Genomic DNA, 17762 nt, shown 5'->3' on the forward strand with positions numbered 1-17762 from the left:
CAGAAATTCCTCGCAGTATCAGTTGTTTACTAAACACCACCAGCCAATTACAAAAATAACAATAACAATGTGAAAAACAAAAGCAGCGCTGCCAAGCAGCTGGAGGGAGAACGTGTCTCTGACGATAAAAAATAATTTTTAATGCTATCTCACTCTCGTCTTGTGCTCCAGTAAAGGCACATGCAAACTATAACACTTAAGTTCATCTTTATTACAGCTTATACTGAGAAAAACGTGAATTGAAACCTCCCATGACCGAACCACTCCATTTTAAATTACTTTTGGACCAAGCACAAACTTGCCAGCAATTTTTTTAGAAGATTTTCCAAGGCAGGGATGGGGTGAGGGGGGCAGAGGAGAGCAGTAACCAAAGGAGAGAGGGCACCAGAGCCCCTAGCCAGCCCTGCAGCTTTATCACCACACGTGGGCCTTCAGCTGTGTTCTCTCCTCAAAATGATAAACACAGCAGGTTCAGAAAGCAACATTTCTGAGAAGACACCAAGCTAAGTCCCCAGCTACCAGCCATGAAGTGAGTTCTCTCCCAGGCAGAAAAACGTGAATCCAATCACACCCAGCACCATCCCCGGATAAACCCGAAGTGATTCACCCGGGCAGGGATCCCTGACTTTGCAGACTAGATCCCCCTACATCCTTTCTCCCTTCAAAACTAGTCCAACGCTCCCTGCGCTGGCACTGTTCAAGAAAAAGTAATCAATATATAAAGCAGAAATCATCACAAAACTCTTCCAATTGACCCAGCTTGACATTTAGCTAAATAGCACAGCCGAAGATGAAAGATTTTTCCTCCCCTTTAAATTACTGACTTTTCAAACTATTAAGTTTTGTTTATGCAAGGCTAAGTAATTAATGACCTAACATCCCCTTCCCATCCCCTATCACCGAGATGCATCTGTTTCCCCCGCAACACTTCCTGCAGGTGAACATCACTTCTTGGAGCAGCACGCAGCCGTGCACCTGACCGCCTCGTGCTCAGTGCACCAAGTTATGCAGAGGACAAACCAAACAGTACCTTAAAAATTGTTGCATTTGGGATTACAGCAACTCAAAGAGCAAGGCTTGCTGGAGATCGGAATCCGCATGGTTGGAACACAGATAATTTACTGAGCCCAAAGTGGAGTCGCTGGGAGCAGAGCTTCGAGTTGGAAATACCTAGCAGGGACTACACAGCAAGCTCACCTGTCCCAGGTACATAAAAAAGGCAGGCTGTCCTCACCATCGCTATGCTGAGAACAGAGGGCATCTAAGAATAAGCTGAACAGTGACACCGCCATACCCACACGCCCAAGAGCACCCAGTTTTCATGACCTACCATTCCCGTGACAAGGCACGCTGCAACTGCTGGAGCGTTGTGCTGAATTTCCATGTCCCTTACCCTCCAGTTTTGGGATGTCTAGTTTCTGAAGGAAGGCAGTGAAAACCTCTTGAAGGTTTCTGCCCCCTAATTCCATGGCAAATTCCTTCTGCCATTGCTCTCATACAAACTCCTCATTTGAAAGTTTCCTAGCTTCAGTTTTCCATGCTGTTCCCATGGTCTACATGAGAAGATGCTGCAACCCTGACAAGTGAGCGGAGTGATAATACAGATTTATGAGATGCTGCGTTCTGGATCAACGCCAAGAAAAGTTTGCAAGAAAATCCCATTTCAATACACCAAGAGCAAACCTGTAGGAACGGCGATGCCAGATTTTAATTTCACCAGCAATTTTCTTTGTTGTTGTTGTTGACAAAACACAACTCGTGCCAAGTTTCAAGGGCCATAAAAACGTACATCTAGAAGCCAGCCAAGCGCGCACAGCGGCTAAGCGAGCCCACACACAGCTGTGAGCAACATCAGCCCAAGCCAGCCAAATATTTTGGAAACATGCACTGGTGCAAATAAACAAACCTGTAACCTGAAGGTAAACACTCTGGCAACTGCTCTGCAGCACAGAGAGTCAGAGCAGCAAAAAGAGCATTCCTACTGACTGGCAGCACTTGCCTCGAACTCGCAGAGCTGCAGGTACAGGTTTCTGCAAGGCGGAGAAGCCCGCAGCCCTGCCGGGTGGTGACACAGCTGCTCCTGCAACGCTGCCTCCTCCGCAGGCTCACCCATGTGCTGTACTGTGAAGCCACCGATGCAGAAAGGGGATGAAAGCAGAGAGGAAATCCTTCAGAGCTGCAGATCACAAATTTTAGCCCCTAAAGGGAGACAGGAGCATTAACCTACCTTCACTGACAATTTCTGTAACACAACAGAACCACAGAATGGCTGGGATTGGAACGGACCTCAAAGATTATCCAACTCCAACCTGTTCCAACCATCTCCCAAACCATACAAACACTTCCTATCCCCACTCCGACATCTACTTCTTCATGCCTACAGGTGGGGTTTGGTATCACCTTCAATATCACAAGCAGCTTACTGATTCACCTTTTTAGTGATAGTGCTTTCCAGCAGGCAAAATTACCTTCCCATCTCCTCACTCCTTTTCAGACTTAAGTGTTTGGGATTTTTGTGGACAGAGAAAATAAAAACACCTTTATTCCTGCAACCTTACAGCAGGGTTTTACCAGCAGAACACAGCACTGCTCGAGGCCGTCACAGCTTGCATCAAACCAAAGGCAGCCTTAACATTGCTAAGAGAAAAACAGTCGTAACATTTAGGCATGCTAGTGGATAAACATCTCAAGAACGGTCTTGGTAACAGCGCTCAAATAGCAGGTGTATATATTCAAACTTTCCACCCTTTATTTTTATGCAGCTGTCAAGGACCACATCCTCAGTGCAGGCTGTTGCAAAAATACGACCTATTAACTCGACGACCTACGTTAACTCTAGCATCCACCACGTTAAATGCAAGTTGGCTGGGGCCCAGAAGAGGAAAAGAGATGTAGAAAAGCTGGTGAGAATATCACTTCTCAGATGTGAGAGAGCCCAGCCTGTTGCCTGCAGCCCCAGCCACCCAAGCATCTGTGCAATCCTCTTCAACCGGGTGCCCAGGAAGGGGAGACCGCACGTAAATTTTCATACAGATCTGCAATTACACTTAGAGATGATTCAAACTGTTTGTTTTTGTTTTGTTTTTTGATGATGATTAATAAGGAATTTGGTGCAGGATTTCATTCTATATATTTTTTCCTTAATTGCCCTAACTTTGTTGGCTTTGTTTTATCCTCTTCTCCACAACAGACAACCTCAGAGCAAATAAACCACCTCTATTTCACCAGCTCCTTCATGCAATGCTAGCTTTGTAAACAAAGATAGCCACCAACTAATCCACAACACTCCCCAGCATCACTACCGTTGCATATCAGTGCACTGTTATGGTACAAGTAAGGAACAAACTGGAGCAACATCCACAATCGCAATGTTTGCAGTGACTCTATCAATGCTTCAAGTTTTTAGTACAAACGCTGTCCCCTTTCATGACTGCTGCCCTCACTGGAGTTAAGCAGCACGACTGGCAGTTCAGGTGGGCAGAAGGGCAGCAGCAGGACGTCAGCTCATCTGCAGAGAGGTTTTTCCAATGCCCTGTGCCAAGCACTTACACATGCTGAAGTCTGGTTTGTTGCTGGAAAAAGCCAACAGGCTTGGGGGTTTCCACGGCCAAACTAGCAAGACTTTTTAAAAGCCCTGTTAGTAACAAGAAAGCAAACAAACAATTAGCTCACACAGCCTGAAACATGCTTCTGCAGTATTTAACACCCAAGACGCTTGACATTTATAGAATCTGTGCGTGAAGAAACATAACCACACACGCCTAATTCTTGAAATCACCAAAAACACACGTGAGTTGCTGGTCAGCTTTGTATCCTGTTTGCATGGGGGTTCAGGACAGCCTTTGTATTCAGTGGTGTTTCTATCTGTTAGAGCAGACTGCCACGGGTGACAGCTCTGAAGTGTTTGCCGAGACAAGGCGGTGGGAACCGGGAGTACAACCAACCAGCAGCAGGAGCAATGCACAAATTACTTCAGGCTCCAAATTTAGGCAGTGAAATTCCTTGAGCTGTAGGAGAATTAGCCTAACACCTACCTCATGACCCCTGCAAAATGATGTATGAACATTAGCGAATTGCGTGTGACAATTGACAGTAAATCGGGAAGAGAAAGGAGAAAAAAAAAAGATAAAAAGAGCAGTTATGAAATGCAAGTGACCTTCTAACCAGAAGAGCCCTTTCTACACAGGTTGTCTGTAGGGAACAGAGGTGAATTGGTGCAAAAGCCAGAGGCTGGGCAGCAATAAAGCACCAACATGAGGATGTGCCCAGTGCCAGTGCTGGGGATCTCACGACCGGTAGCAGTGCGCTGAGCCAACACGTGGAGAAAGATGACCTGCAGGCATGGACCTGCACGAGCCGGGGGGGAAGAAAGGAGCTTACCCGATGAAAAACATGTTTTATGGCAGCACATGCAAAAGAGGCTATCCCCCAAAAAGAGTAAAGACACAGAATAGCATCAAGCTGTGAGGAGAGAGGAAGGAAGGAAGGAAGGGAATTTCTCGTTCAGCCTATTTATGGAGCAGATTTGCAACAGATGCACACGCCTTCTTGCTGAAGGACAAAAGCAAAGAACTGGATGTTGTGAGAATGGAGCTGCACAAGGCACGTGTCATCACATCCCAGGCAAAGTCTCCAAGCATTCAAACCACTTTTTGAGGTGGCTTTCGACATGCCAGCTGGGCAGGGCCCTCAGCCTGGCCCTAATGCTGTGCAGGACACAAACGCTCCCTCTCCTGCGTGTGTCCTCACCCGTTATTACTGTACCACAGGCTACTGCTCCTTCAGGTTCCAAAACGACTTTGGCTGGTGCAAACGTTGGGTTACTGGACGACAAAACTGCCCATTTCTGTGGCCAGTCCTTTCCAGACCGAGCCCAGCGTGCAGGGGACAGGCAGAGCTCAGCAATCTCTAGAAATATTCTCAATTATTTCTGTGGCAAAAAAGGAAGTTTTAACCAAAAGCTCTAACAAGAAAAGGAAAAGCTGTACCTCGTGCTCTTGCTCAGAATAAAATCCACTCCAGCTATTTCTTAAACACTTTTTATTTAAACCCTCAAATAGTTCTGTACTGGGCTCTTTGGGGTGCTACTCTCACAGCCATCGTACCAACAAAGAAACCAGCTTTCCGAAAGAAGCCACTAATTGTCCACAAAGCAAATTACTGCCAGGCCAGTAAAATTACCTGCCATTACCCAGCGGTGACCAAGTTCATATGAGAGAAGTTTTAATAAATATACTTTTGTCCCACCCATTCCTGATGTCCAAAAAAAAAAAAAAAAGTTGATTAAAACATCTCTGCACAAACTACTCCGTGACCATATTTCAGAGCCTTGTATTTACTCACTTCATCAGTAGAAAAGAACAATAAACTATTATTTACTATGTTTACTGCGACCACACAAGTACTATTAGTAAACTATGCTCCGTCCTTACAAAGTGGTTCAGAACCTCTGCCAGCAACAAAGTCCAATGCTGAAATCGTATCCCAAAGTTTCAAACATTCGTTGCACAAACCAACCTGCCAACAGGCCAGAAGTATTTGCTGTAAATACAAAACACAAAGCTCTGCTGATTTTTATAAATACGTAAGTAACCACTGAAACTAGACCAAGTTAATGAACACGTGTATCCCAATTCACAGAGACCGGACGGCATTTGTACGGTTCCACTTAGCAACATATTGTAATCCGTACTTTAAAAAAAGATTTTACACATAGGAAACACTCCTATAGCAGTCAGACATAAAATCAGGACGTAATCAAATCTCTACTGTTTTTATGTACAAATCCCTCGGGACTTTAATCTGCAAAATTGAATAATTGCATCTATTTTCTAATAAAGACCATGTGCTGCAGGAGTCGAGCGCGCAAGTTTCCAATAGCTCTGCATAATGTTTTTGGAGGTATTTCTATTTCAAATAAGCAATCCAGTTAAACAGAGATAAACACATACACACACACCAGTGACCTTGTTTAAACAATGCCCCGATTATTGTGATAAATCTCGCTGCCAAATCTATAAATAGAGACTTTTAGGAGACCAAAAAAATGACATTTTAGAATGAGACAGACTTCTCTCTCATCTTTACTGTTTACCTAATTATCTGAATGCATGTGCAGCTTGGATTTTCTCCCCCCTGCAGGGTGCATGACCACTTTGGCCCCACGAGCTCCGGCTGCTGCCAGATGCACGGCGCGATCCTGCGCGTCCGATGCTCCGAGTGCACTTGGGGCAATTTCAAAACTTGCATCACGGTTCGGGTATGTGTGTATTCTGCTTCCCACAGATAGCTTGAGTCCTGACACTAGGCAGATAGGCATCATAGGACTGAGTCACATCTACAGGAACAGGGTTGGTTTTTTTTATTTTAAATCAAGGCATGGGAAAAAAAAAAAATCCCATTCAAAAACCCTTCTGAGTTTCAGACTTTGGGTGTCCAAGCAGGAAATGAGGTGAAGAGGGAGAATGAGGAGAAAAAGAGAAAGTTCTTTGAGTCACGGTTACATTTTTGGAATATTACTAATTTTGCTTTGTCGTTGTGCTACAAAAATTAAGCCTGCATGAATTAATGCAGCATTATCTTTTCTTTTTTTTTTTTTTTTAAGCCTATGCTGCAGCATGAAGCTAATCTCATGCCTGGAGCACACTCCCCATCCCCACTGTGGCAGATATTTTTCTGCCACAGATATTCCTGGCTGTAGCACACATCCAGCCATGTATTTCTCTTTCACCCTTTCCCCAAACACACAGGAAGGGACATGTGTAAACAAGCAGAACTGACCTCTTTTATGCTGGGAAAGAAAATCTACAAACTGAAGGCATGGAACCTGAAATCTTGATTTTTTTTGAAGCTTACTGATGCAATGCAGTTTATAACAATAATGTATGGGAAGAAACACCACTGAAGTACTTTTCTTCCTTACTAAAAATACTCATGACTTAAAAGTGCCTTTGCCCTGCTTGATCTATCGACATTTATAAAAATAAAGCTTGATTTTGCAGGGCAGAATGAGGCTTAAGGAGAGAAATCTGCTCGCTGTTCCCCAGTCTATTTTAGTTCATGAAAGTTATGTAGCACATTATTATTGTTTCTGAACAAGTTAAAGCTAATTTGAGTTATTATTTACTTATTTACTTTTACAAGTTTCTCTCCCCAGCTGTCATTGTTCGGGTTACTGTCAAGCTATTCTTTCATTTCCTTTCTCTACGCTCGCACAGTGCAGGCCAAAACCATTTGCGACTTCCCTCCCTGGATGCAAGTCGTCATGCATGGATCAATTATGCAGCACTACAATGACTTACAGTAAAGAAGTCATTGGGGAAGCAACAACAACAACACCAAAAGCATATGGAGCTCAACTTATTTATAAATATCTTCAAAAAGAAGCCTGGAAACATCCCGCCTGGGCTGGCGATGCGCGCGGCAGACATGGTGAGGAGCAGCAAGGGAAGAGGCCAAGAGAACAAAGGTATTTTGTTGTCAGGTTTTGTTTTCTTCTTTCCAAAAAAACAAGAACGGCCAGGAAATCCTCCCAATTTGGTATTCCCACCACCGCCACGTTAGATGAAATGCAAGGCCTTCGCTTCCTGTCGCCTCCTCATTTCACAGCGAGCGGGGCTGGAGCAGGACAATGCCAACATCAGATCTCACAGGAATGCCACAAATAGAGATAAAGCTCGGGGTCAGCTCGGCACGAGCTTGGTTGTACTGCTTGGATAGCATGCAACTTCCTATCTCGGTTTAATGCGTCCTTTTTTGTTCTTTAAAAATCCCAGCTCGGGCCTCAGGGGCAGTGACGGGCCTCCTCACAGGGCTCCTGCACCCACCGCCATGTCCCCAGGCCTGAGGCGAGCGGTGCCCCGGCTCTGGGAGCTTCAGAAAATGCAACTTAGGTCACAAGTGACTCGTGAAGGACACAGAGAGGAGGAGGAAAGAACACACACACAGACCTTAATCTTTGCTCTGTAAATGAGCAGTCTTCACCTCACTAAAAGTGCAGCCAGCCCTGATGCCACCGTCCTCATTTCACCACAGGAGCGCAGGGCAGCGCAGATCTCCTACAGACCTCCATCCAAGCACCAGTTAGACCAAAGGAAAGCGTCCCCAGATTGCCTACACTTGTCTCTCAAAAACAGACTGTGTCAGGAATAGCGTGGCTAGCAGGGCAGGGAAGCCACTGCCCCTCTGTGCTCAGTACCAGTGAGCTGGCACCTCAAGCACCACGTGCGATTTGGGGCCCCTTGCTACCAGATGGACACGGAGCTGCTCCTGCTTATGTTGAAAAGAAACGAAGCTGGTGGAGGGATGAGAAAACAAGGGAACTGAGGGAACTGGGGCTGCTTAGCAAGGGAGGCTGAGGGAAGACCCCATCGCACTCTGCAACTCCCTGACAGGGGCTGCAGTGAGGAGCGTGGCTGTCTAAAAAAAAAAAAAAAAAAAAAAAAAAGTCTGACAGAAGAAAAATGATTATTTCTCTAGAGTAAACTGTGGAACAGAGAAGGAAAAAAGATCAGGGATAAATCAGAGCTTATCTTCTTAAAATATAAACCCCTCAAGGAACATAATTTCCTGCAATTAAAAATAAAAAGACAATCCTCAAGATAATCCTTAACAAATCACCTTAAGAGTTTAATAAGGCTTGAGGGTTTGTTTCTGTGCTTGTTTGTTTTGTTTGTTTTTAAATGTATGTATTAGTGTTTGAAGCTGACCTGTCCCACCTCCTTCTCAACTTCTCCCTGACAACAGACGCACACAGGAGCCGGAATAGGAAGTGTTCAGGTTTGCTCCTAGCACCACCGAGATAGCTTTTCCAAAAAGAGCTTTAGCACATTTACTTGTTTCACTAGCAAGAAGTCTCAGGTCCCAGCTTGTTCCATTCATAACTTCACTGAACTTCTGCAAAAAGCAATGTATTCACCCAGCAGACACAACAACAGCACCAAGTGAAGCCCAAGGTCTCACCATCAGAGTTTGGGTCTCAGGCCCCACCAGACTTCCTTCACCCCACTAGCCCAAAGGTGCAGCTGACGTTATCACAAAGCAGCAAGAAACTCTTGATACTGAAAGTGCCTGAAAATAGCTGATTATGCTATAGATATTCACAGTCGTGCAGTAAATACACCATCAATTCTATGTTTAAGACATTTATTTTGGAAATTTTAATTAACCTTTGCACACTCTTTAGATATAAGAGGTTACATTAGAAAGGTCTCTTTTGAGCTTCTTTACCTTTCCATTCTGGCATAATATTTCCCACAAAATTCACATTTCCTACCAAACTACCAAGACATGTTATCATGTACATCCCATTTAGTGTGCCTTGGTGCTTTGGGTGGAAATTCAGGTACATGTTTGCAAAGCTGCAATGGGCAGCTTGACAGAAGGAGGATCACTAAGGCTGCCCACTCCAGGGAAAGTCAACTTTATATATTTTTTTTTGCATCCTGATTTGCAACACAAGCAAACCCAGAATTCATTATTCACACCGGACCATTGTACCCTGCAGAAGCTCTGGTTGTCAGGCGATCTGGTGGGAGGATTTTGGTGCTCTGAGTTTTTTAAACCTTTCAGTTTAGTGACTGGGAGCTTACAACTCCACCATTTATGAAGGCTCATCTGCAGAACCTGTACCAAAGGCAGGAGAACAAAGACAAATACGTCTTAAACTGACTTTGTTACTGAAATCAGTCTACAGCGGAATTTCGAGTCTACAAAAGGCTTTCCAGAAATAGCACAAGTTTTATACAGAGATGATTGCACATCAATTCCTTATTCAGAATCTCATTAGCACATTCACTGGAAAAAAGTTAGTTTTACGTCTGTTCTCCATTCCTCTACCTACTGATTTTTTTCCTTTTACTTTTTCTGTTCCCTCTCTCCTCTGCTCAGCCATCAAACACAATCAATAGATGGATTAAATCATACAGCCTTTCCTGTTGTATTCACTGTGTTTTTCACAGCTGAACAGCTCATATCTATTCCGTTCCAATCCACAGGGAATTTAAGAGCTCATATATCACTGAAATTCACAGGAGAGTTCACCCCTGTGCATCTTTGATTTCAGCCCATTATTTAAGGTCCATTTTAAAATTACAACTGCGGACTACAAAATGAACTACAATTCAACAGTTTCCACAAAGCAAAAAATGCAACGAATCTAGTCTAACGCTAATTTACATTTTCTCTTTTTAACACCTTCTAAAGCGAGCAATGAAAGTACCATTAAAGTGAGAGCTTCAGCTCCTGTACCATTAAGGCCCCTAATTTTTGCACTATATAGTTAAGGGCATTTTTAAATGGACCAAAAGGTGGCAACTTCCACATAATTCCAGAAAGGAAAAAAATCCCCTTTCTACATCTTTTCTCTATTATTCAAGGTAACACAAAAGGATTCCCACTAAAATGACTGAAGCCAATTGCCACAAACTATACTACTGGGAAAATTAAGCAGAATTGCCTACCAATTAGGCAATACAAAAGAGATTAGTGGCACACAACACAATTTCTCACAAAAGAAAATGAAAGAATAAACTTGCATTTAATGCTCGGAAATTTAGAGTCATGAAACATGACACGTAGTAGCGAGAAAGCAGAGAAGAGAAGAGAAGGAAGACACAGATGTATTTATTATCTGCAAATCCTAATTGCAGCTATTCCAGGAGCAATAAAGCATCAAGGAAATTCAACTGCAGCTTCTTCTGACATAGACATGTCTAACGCCACCGTTACCTGGCCATGCGAACTGGACAATTTCTGTAGAGCTCTTGAAATCTGACAGCTAGAAAGCTATAATTTAGCACGGGCAGTTATTTTTGAGCCCTTACAGAGGAAAAAGCCGAATTTAGCTCAGGGAAGAGCTAGCCACTGCCTGTGATTGTCCCAGAAAGTAACTGGCAATATCCAAAGATTCATAGCAGCACTTGTAAGCTTTAAAAAACTTGAGACACAAGCAGGAAATTAATCACTTACGTATGTTTGTGCTTTTTTGACTAGCCTAATTATAACTTTCCGCCCCAAAGCAACTTTCAGTATTAACTGAACTCACAGTTTAGATTTCCTCTTCCCTCAACCTCAGCTATCATCTCATTTGCTATCTCCTCTCAGGCCCTACTAAACTGGAAATCTCATCTTCAAAACTAATTCCCTCTGTTACTGTTATCAGATAACAACCCTCAGGACTGCAAATTTAATCACGATAATAGCTGGAAATACTGAGGGCAGAACCTGAATGCTCTAAGTGTTTACACCGTCAGCAATAGGTGGTGTTTATTTACACGGTGGTGGGAGTGGGGAGCTGGTTAGGAGAAGGGACAACAACTGCATGACAATTGATGTGATAAACACCCTCTGAACTCTCAGTGGATAACAATGGCATATTTGGAAAACTGAGCACCTTCAGCAGTTATCTAACATGGATAAAGAAACTTTTAAGATACCTTACTGAAATGCAGCCACTAAAGTGGCTTTCCCCTGGTACAGCTTAAATCGCTTTGGAATTAAATCAGGAAAAATTGTGTTGATTACCAAAAAAAGCTTGTCCTCAAACAGTCAGGGCATCCACAGCATGGGATGGAAGGGCACAAACAGATCTCCGAACTGGAGAGAGCCCCTTCAGAGAGCTCTATTGAACTCCACAAGCAGTATCACAGCACGGATACTAAGAATTATTTTTAGTCCTGTTTTTGAGGATAGCCTATAACATGGAACTCTTTATTCACTTATGGAGGATCTAAGCACAAACCTATTGCAGAGATAGAAAGGCAAGTCCAGTCTGTGGAGCTGTCAGAGAATACTACTTGCACTCCAAGAATAAAGAAAAACCTATCTTGTCATGTCAGAACACAACTGCCAGTTTACTTTCACTAAGAAAAGCAAGTAGGGAACAAAAGAAGTAACCTTGGTACTGTCCCTTTTTTTTTTTTTTTTTTTTTTTTAAAAAGTAAAGAGCAGATATGGAGGTACAAAGAACAGAAGAGGCTTACTTTTAATAGAAGGTACATTCAGAAACAAAGGATCTTAAAAATAAAAATGAGGTTTCCTAATGACAACTTTCCTTTTCAGCACCTAAAAAAAAATCAGTATTTCAAGCAATTTAACACACTCTATTGTTTCCAATAAACATAAATATGATTTTATACACATGGTTTAAGATTCTGTACTTAACACTGCTTCATTTCCTCTCCCTGCAATTACCTGTCTGCAGAGGAAATAATACTGAAAATTTCTGTGCTAAGCTAGAAGGTATGCAAGAAAAATGAATGTGCAACATAATGCCTTATTATTATTACTTATTTTTTTCAAGAATATTAAAAGACTTGCTGAAGCTAGGTTTTGGAAGGCTGCATGATGGAATAATACAGCGTTACTACATTTAAGCCAGACTTGCAATAGTTCTGACACCTGAATTGCAGGATTTTGATGCCACAAGATGCTTTTGTTGGTAAATATGCTCCGAAGCACACTCAGTTGAACTGGGAGCATAAGTGTCAGTGCACGCAGGTGATGAAATTAACGCTGAATTTCACTTGGTTATGGAGGTCTGATATGACAACTTCGAGCATATTACCTTTAAAAGCTGTACTAGTCACGTATGGCGGTTTACTGTAAAGGCCCCCAGTGTGTTATCTTTGGCATTCTCAGATATAAGATATTCCTCACGACTTAGAAATCCTCTGAGGCACTGGAGATTCCTGTTAGACTCTCATTATTCACCTGCCAGAGAAAGTACCGTTAAGATGGGGCAGCCATTAAGGCTATTGCTTTTTGTTATTTGAGAGCTTTGATGTGACAACCTCAGCTTTCCTTGAACAGCCTCTTGCACCCAACATCATCTTGCACAATCTTCAGATGATATGGCAGCATCTTTTGTGGTGATGCAGCTGAAATAATGGGTGTCATTTCACACATTAACTAAAAGGAAATACAGCACGGAGTTAGAAAACAAAGGATACTGCTTAGCTAAGTGCTTCTCTATAAGTCTTTGTTATTTTGCTGTTCTTAAATGTTTTAGGTTTTCCATACCATTTATCTTTGTTATTTCATAGGACAAACAATGATTTTAAGGAAGAGCCAATTTTAGTTGACTTAAATGCCTCTTCAGCTAAGGCATGGCTCAAGCTCTTCTCAGTTTACCTCAAATCCCCCAAAAATGATTTGCATTTTCTCCTACAGTTGTAGACGCCTAGCAGTCAGCCAAATTAAACAGCATTTTAAAAGTAACAGGGATCTCACGAGAGGAGAGAGAAACACAATAGCAGTCGCTAAGCTGGCAATATGCCAGTTGTCTCCTTTGACCGTCACTTTTTATAACCTTTTTGTTTTAAATAAAGATCTAAATCTTAAGATGTTCAGCTCCAGCACCACTGGTGAAACATTCACGAGTTCTCTTATACAACCAACCCTGAGCATATTTATACAGATGGGTCATTTAAAAAAGAACTCTCAAAGTAAGTAGAAGATAACTGCAGCTGAAATAACCTGTGCCCAACATGTATTCTTACAAAGAAGTCACCACTTGAAAGTTCCTCCTAAAGATTGATGCTCTTCATTTGGTTCATTAATCCTGAAATCTCTGAAAGAGCGCTGCTGCCAGTTGTCAGTGCTAAAACCATGCATAAATTTGGAACACGCAAACCCAGGAAAACATCCAGATATCCTGTATAAGTAAATCTATCACTAGGAATTAAGAATTAAGTAAGAGATATTTTTTTAATGGCATGAGAAGAGTTAAATAAAGACAAGTGGTAATGAGAAACAGACTCTACTTAGGCACACCAAAGTGTTCATGAGCCTATCTTGCTGCAGATGTTCCTTCAGCCAGAATTACATACAGTAACACAGCATAAGGAGTAGATAAATGTTCTTACTGCTCCCCATATCTTAAACACAGGAAAGTAAGTACTGGAAGTCTCCTTTACGCTTCCCTATAACGTCTCATTACTGTGTCACTCCTTTTTCCATCTGAAGCCATTGCAACAATCCCTTCATGCAGGCACTAGCTTCAGACAGGAGGCAGGGATTACAGAACCAAGGTCTTGAGCACACACAGTCCCCCCCTGATAAAGAAACCCAAGTGGCTTCAGGCACACAGCTTCGTGCAGGGCAGGATGAGTGCTTGGAGGTGTGTGCCCTACCCGAGGGCTTTTTCATCAGGTGTGCCTCCTCTGGAATCGTGCTCCAAACAGCTGCATTTCGTGTCATTCTCCCAGCATCCTGAAATTCCTAAGGTCCTGCACGTACTTAACAAATAAAAATAAAAATAAAAATAAAATGCATTTAACACACATCCCCACAGTGTAAATAGTGTGATAAGCCCAAAGAGCCTCTCCAGGGACTCCAAAATTATGCAGAAAGTTATCGCACTGATGTTTATTGCATGTTTCCCTATTGGCTATGTTTCTTTCATCAAAGAATTGTTCTCTTAAGCATTGATGGGCTAAAACTTCTCTGAAAAAATCTATGCAAGGTCAATGTTTGCTTTAGTCATTTAATACCTGCTAGACTTTTGTATAGAAAAAATAAACAAACAAAACAACAACAACAAAAAAACAAACCTCTAGTTCTCAGACTGACTTTTTTTCAAGTGAAGTTTCAACTACAATCATTCCAGTCTCCTTATCCCTAAAATGGGGAAATATAGCTGTATTTACGTATTTTCATTCTGCTTCCTTTCACAAAGATTGGTTAATTTACTCCAAGTCCCAGGTTAGGCCCTGTGAGATCAGAGAGTTACCCTCTTTAATTCTCGGTCTTTGTGATGCCACGTCTGTCACAATGCAATCAAGGAGATTATTCAGCTTCAAATGATGTCTCTGCTTTTCCTAGAGGCAGAAAATTCATAGTTTCTAAAAGGCCTTGAGTAAATGAAGAGAGACAAGTACATTTGGGCTAGAAGGGAATACCAGTTTCCAGTAAGCCATTCTTGCTAGCAAGGGCCAAAGCAATGCTTTGAGCATCCAGCCCATAATTTCTATTCAAGAAATTACACCTGTGTCTGAATTGTCTCCTCTGCAAATACAGACCAAATTGCTGCTTTGTGAGAGAACAACAGCAGCAAGTAATTCACATAAAAAGTCCTATTTCCCAGAAATAACCTTTTGTTGAGGTTCGTACATCGAGAAAATGGGCACTCGCACCAACCTTATGGCTCTCCGCTCAGATCGTGACCTCCTGTCCTCAGCAGAGGGGTCTCCTGCCTGGGGAGGGTTCTTCCAGTCTCTGATAACTCACCCCAACAGACCTGATTTACCCGAGATACCGAACAGATTTCCATCCTATTAAAGATTGATTTACTTGGAAATAAGGGTGCAAAAATCGTTCCCTGCTATGGCAGTTTGATGTTCGCTTCGCAGAGCAGCAGCATGAAGCAAGGACACCTACACCAGACAAGAGACGCAGCTAACGATAAACTCCTGAATAAATAAAATAAATTTGAGAGCTTTTTAAAAACATTCACCAGCTCCACATATAATCACACTCCACAATTATTCTAATTTGTGCAATTAAGAGTTGAATAAACACCATAAATTTAAATGAAAAACCCCAGGCACAGGCTGCTGCTACTACTGGAATATTTTAAAATCCAAAATACACAACGCTGCCGACGATGATCTCTGTAACCAACGCAACAGCAGAGAACCGTACCGAAACCCGGTTAGCACCAAATCAAAGGAATAAAAATAAAGCGGCGGAATTATTTCTCCTACAGCTTATTAGCATCACTTTCTTCTTAGCCCCATCCATTTGTCAAAACCGCCAAGACAGTTTGTGTGCTCCCGAGGTGGATGTCTTTTGCAAGCTCCCCGCTCCCCCCTAGCATCTCCCAAACAAGCAAAAAGCCATCCCGTGTCCATGGGCAGCTGCTGTCATTGCGCCAAGCGAAGGCAGAAATCCCAGGGCAGGCTGAGGAGGGGACTTTAGAAGTGAATGCCCAGCGACTGGCATGTCCCTCTGGATAACCTTATCCTCCATGGATAAAGTTCTTGATATCTCCAGATAGCCTCCTCACACTGGAAATGGAAGAGGAAAATAGCAACAAAGCCCCAAAGCTCTCTGCCCGCTACTTTCTTCTAGCACAATGCTTTCTGCCCAGTTATCTTTTCCATCAGGCAAGACGTTTCTCCTACTCACCGCTCCACGGCTTTGTCTGCACTAGCATCTTCCTCACCAGGCTCGCCATACCGGAATTTTTAACCGTGTTGTCTAAACCTGCTCCGAACCAAACTGGGTGGAAGAGCTCAAAATAAAAAAACCTGCCAGCATCTAGTCTGCGTCCGTCTGCGCCGCTCCCGCTGCTTTTCCTACTGAGGCTGCACAGGGTCTGGCTGGAGGAGGCTGAAAGCTCCCTGCACACACACACACACGTGTGTGCACACGCACAGGAAGCTTGGAACTGAATCAGTACGAACCGTAGCGACTTCCTTCTCCATGCTGCAGTATCTCTGCTGTAAACAAGCAGCGCACATTAGCTAAGCGAAGCTGAAAAGTCCGACAGAGAAGGACAAAAGCAGGGAGTGGCCCCGGCGAGGAACAACTATTTTAAATACACAAACATCTTCCCATCAGATTAAACCCAGCTCTTACATTAGGTCAATTCTGAAGCCATTGTTGTGACAGAATAACTCAGGACAAACAGGAGACACCGCTTCCTCCTCTGGAGAGCCTCCTGGATTTCCAGCACCGAGTGTCTTGCAGTGCCTGTACGGAAGACTTCAGAGAGCTCCTGTCCCTCCGGGGAGGGAAGGGAAGGCAAAGAGGGGGAGGCACAGGAGGCACCTTCTGAAAAAGCTGCCACCTTTTCAGACACGCTGGTTTTGTTTTTTCTATCAGAGACCACCCTAATAAAAAGCTTTCTTCCCTCCAAGATGAAACACCGAAAGGTCTGGGACTACTCAGCAAGCGTCCTTCTTGTTGTCTCCCTGCAGAGCTGGCTACCCAAAGGCCCCACAGCCCATCTCTTCCCCTCCTGTTTTTCATGACAAACCAAATTCTCAAATCGTGCCATAGGAGCAAAGTAAAATCGAATTGCTGCTATCCCTGAAGGCATGGAAATGTGAGATTGAGGGGTCAGGGCCCAAAGGGCCAGGTTCTTCCCTGCCAGCCAGTTAAGTGGGCCCCGTGGCCAACCCCCACCTATACTGGGACGACTCAGAAACAGTCATCTCCAACAACCCCAAGTCCACATCCACTTGGAATTGGGGCTCCTAGCCACATAGATGGAAATATTTACCATGCACTGGGGCTGTGCACGTGGTCACACAGGTGCACACGGGTGTGCACGTACCAGGGACCATCCACAATCTCCTGGGAGCCCCTGAGAGGGTCGGGACGCTCACCTGGTGTCCAGCACCAACACCAGGCGAGCAAAGCAGCACGTGGGTATTAAGAAATTTAGGCAACAGCCTGTCCCGTTTGGGAAACTGATCCGTACAGAAGATAACATGAGCTTCGTGCAGTCCAATACGTCAGCGAGCTGCCTGAATACCAGCGTGTGTGTGCATCCACACCGAGACATCCAGAACCTCATTCTTCAGATGTAATGAAATCGCTGCTACAGCGCAAAACACAAATCATTTCTTTAACATGCGCCAGCCGAAGAAGGCTTCGCATTAACACCCTCATCCCTGCCAAGTGCTGAAACAATTACCACATGAATATTACCAGGGATTCCTCGGCGGAACGATGCTGTTCTCACGGGGAATCTCAGGAGGAACAGGGCTCTGCACAGCGCCTCAGATTTGTGTCGGTCGAAAGAGCGATTACTT

At 43.5% G+C, this 17762-nt stretch overlaps 1 protein-coding gene across 4 annotated transcripts in view; it reads right to left on the reverse strand.

Moving 5' to 3' along the window:
* The window catches only part of RASAL2 (RAS protein activator like 2), a 174704-nt gene that overhangs the window by 125515 nt on the left and 31427 nt on the right, over positions 1-17762 (reverse strand). Inside the window, exon 1 of one of the 4 annotated variants that reach the window (XM_084526876.1) lies at positions 16129-16307. The exons of the other annotated variants lie outside the window; for them this stretch is intronic. Coding sequence (XP_084383002.1) covers positions 16129-16177 — 49 coding nt within the window. The 5' untranslated portion in view covers positions 16178-16307. Of the gene's footprint in view, positions 1-16128; positions 16308-17762 lie in introns of those variants that run through there. 4 annotated transcript variants of the gene reach the window in all.

The sequence above is a fragment of the Aythya ferina genome (assembly GCF_964211825.1).
Source record: "Aythya ferina genome assembly, chromosome: 8".
In the NCBI taxonomy this organism is placed as follows: Eukaryota; Metazoa; Chordata; class Aves; order Anseriformes; family Anatidae; genus Aythya; species Aythya ferina.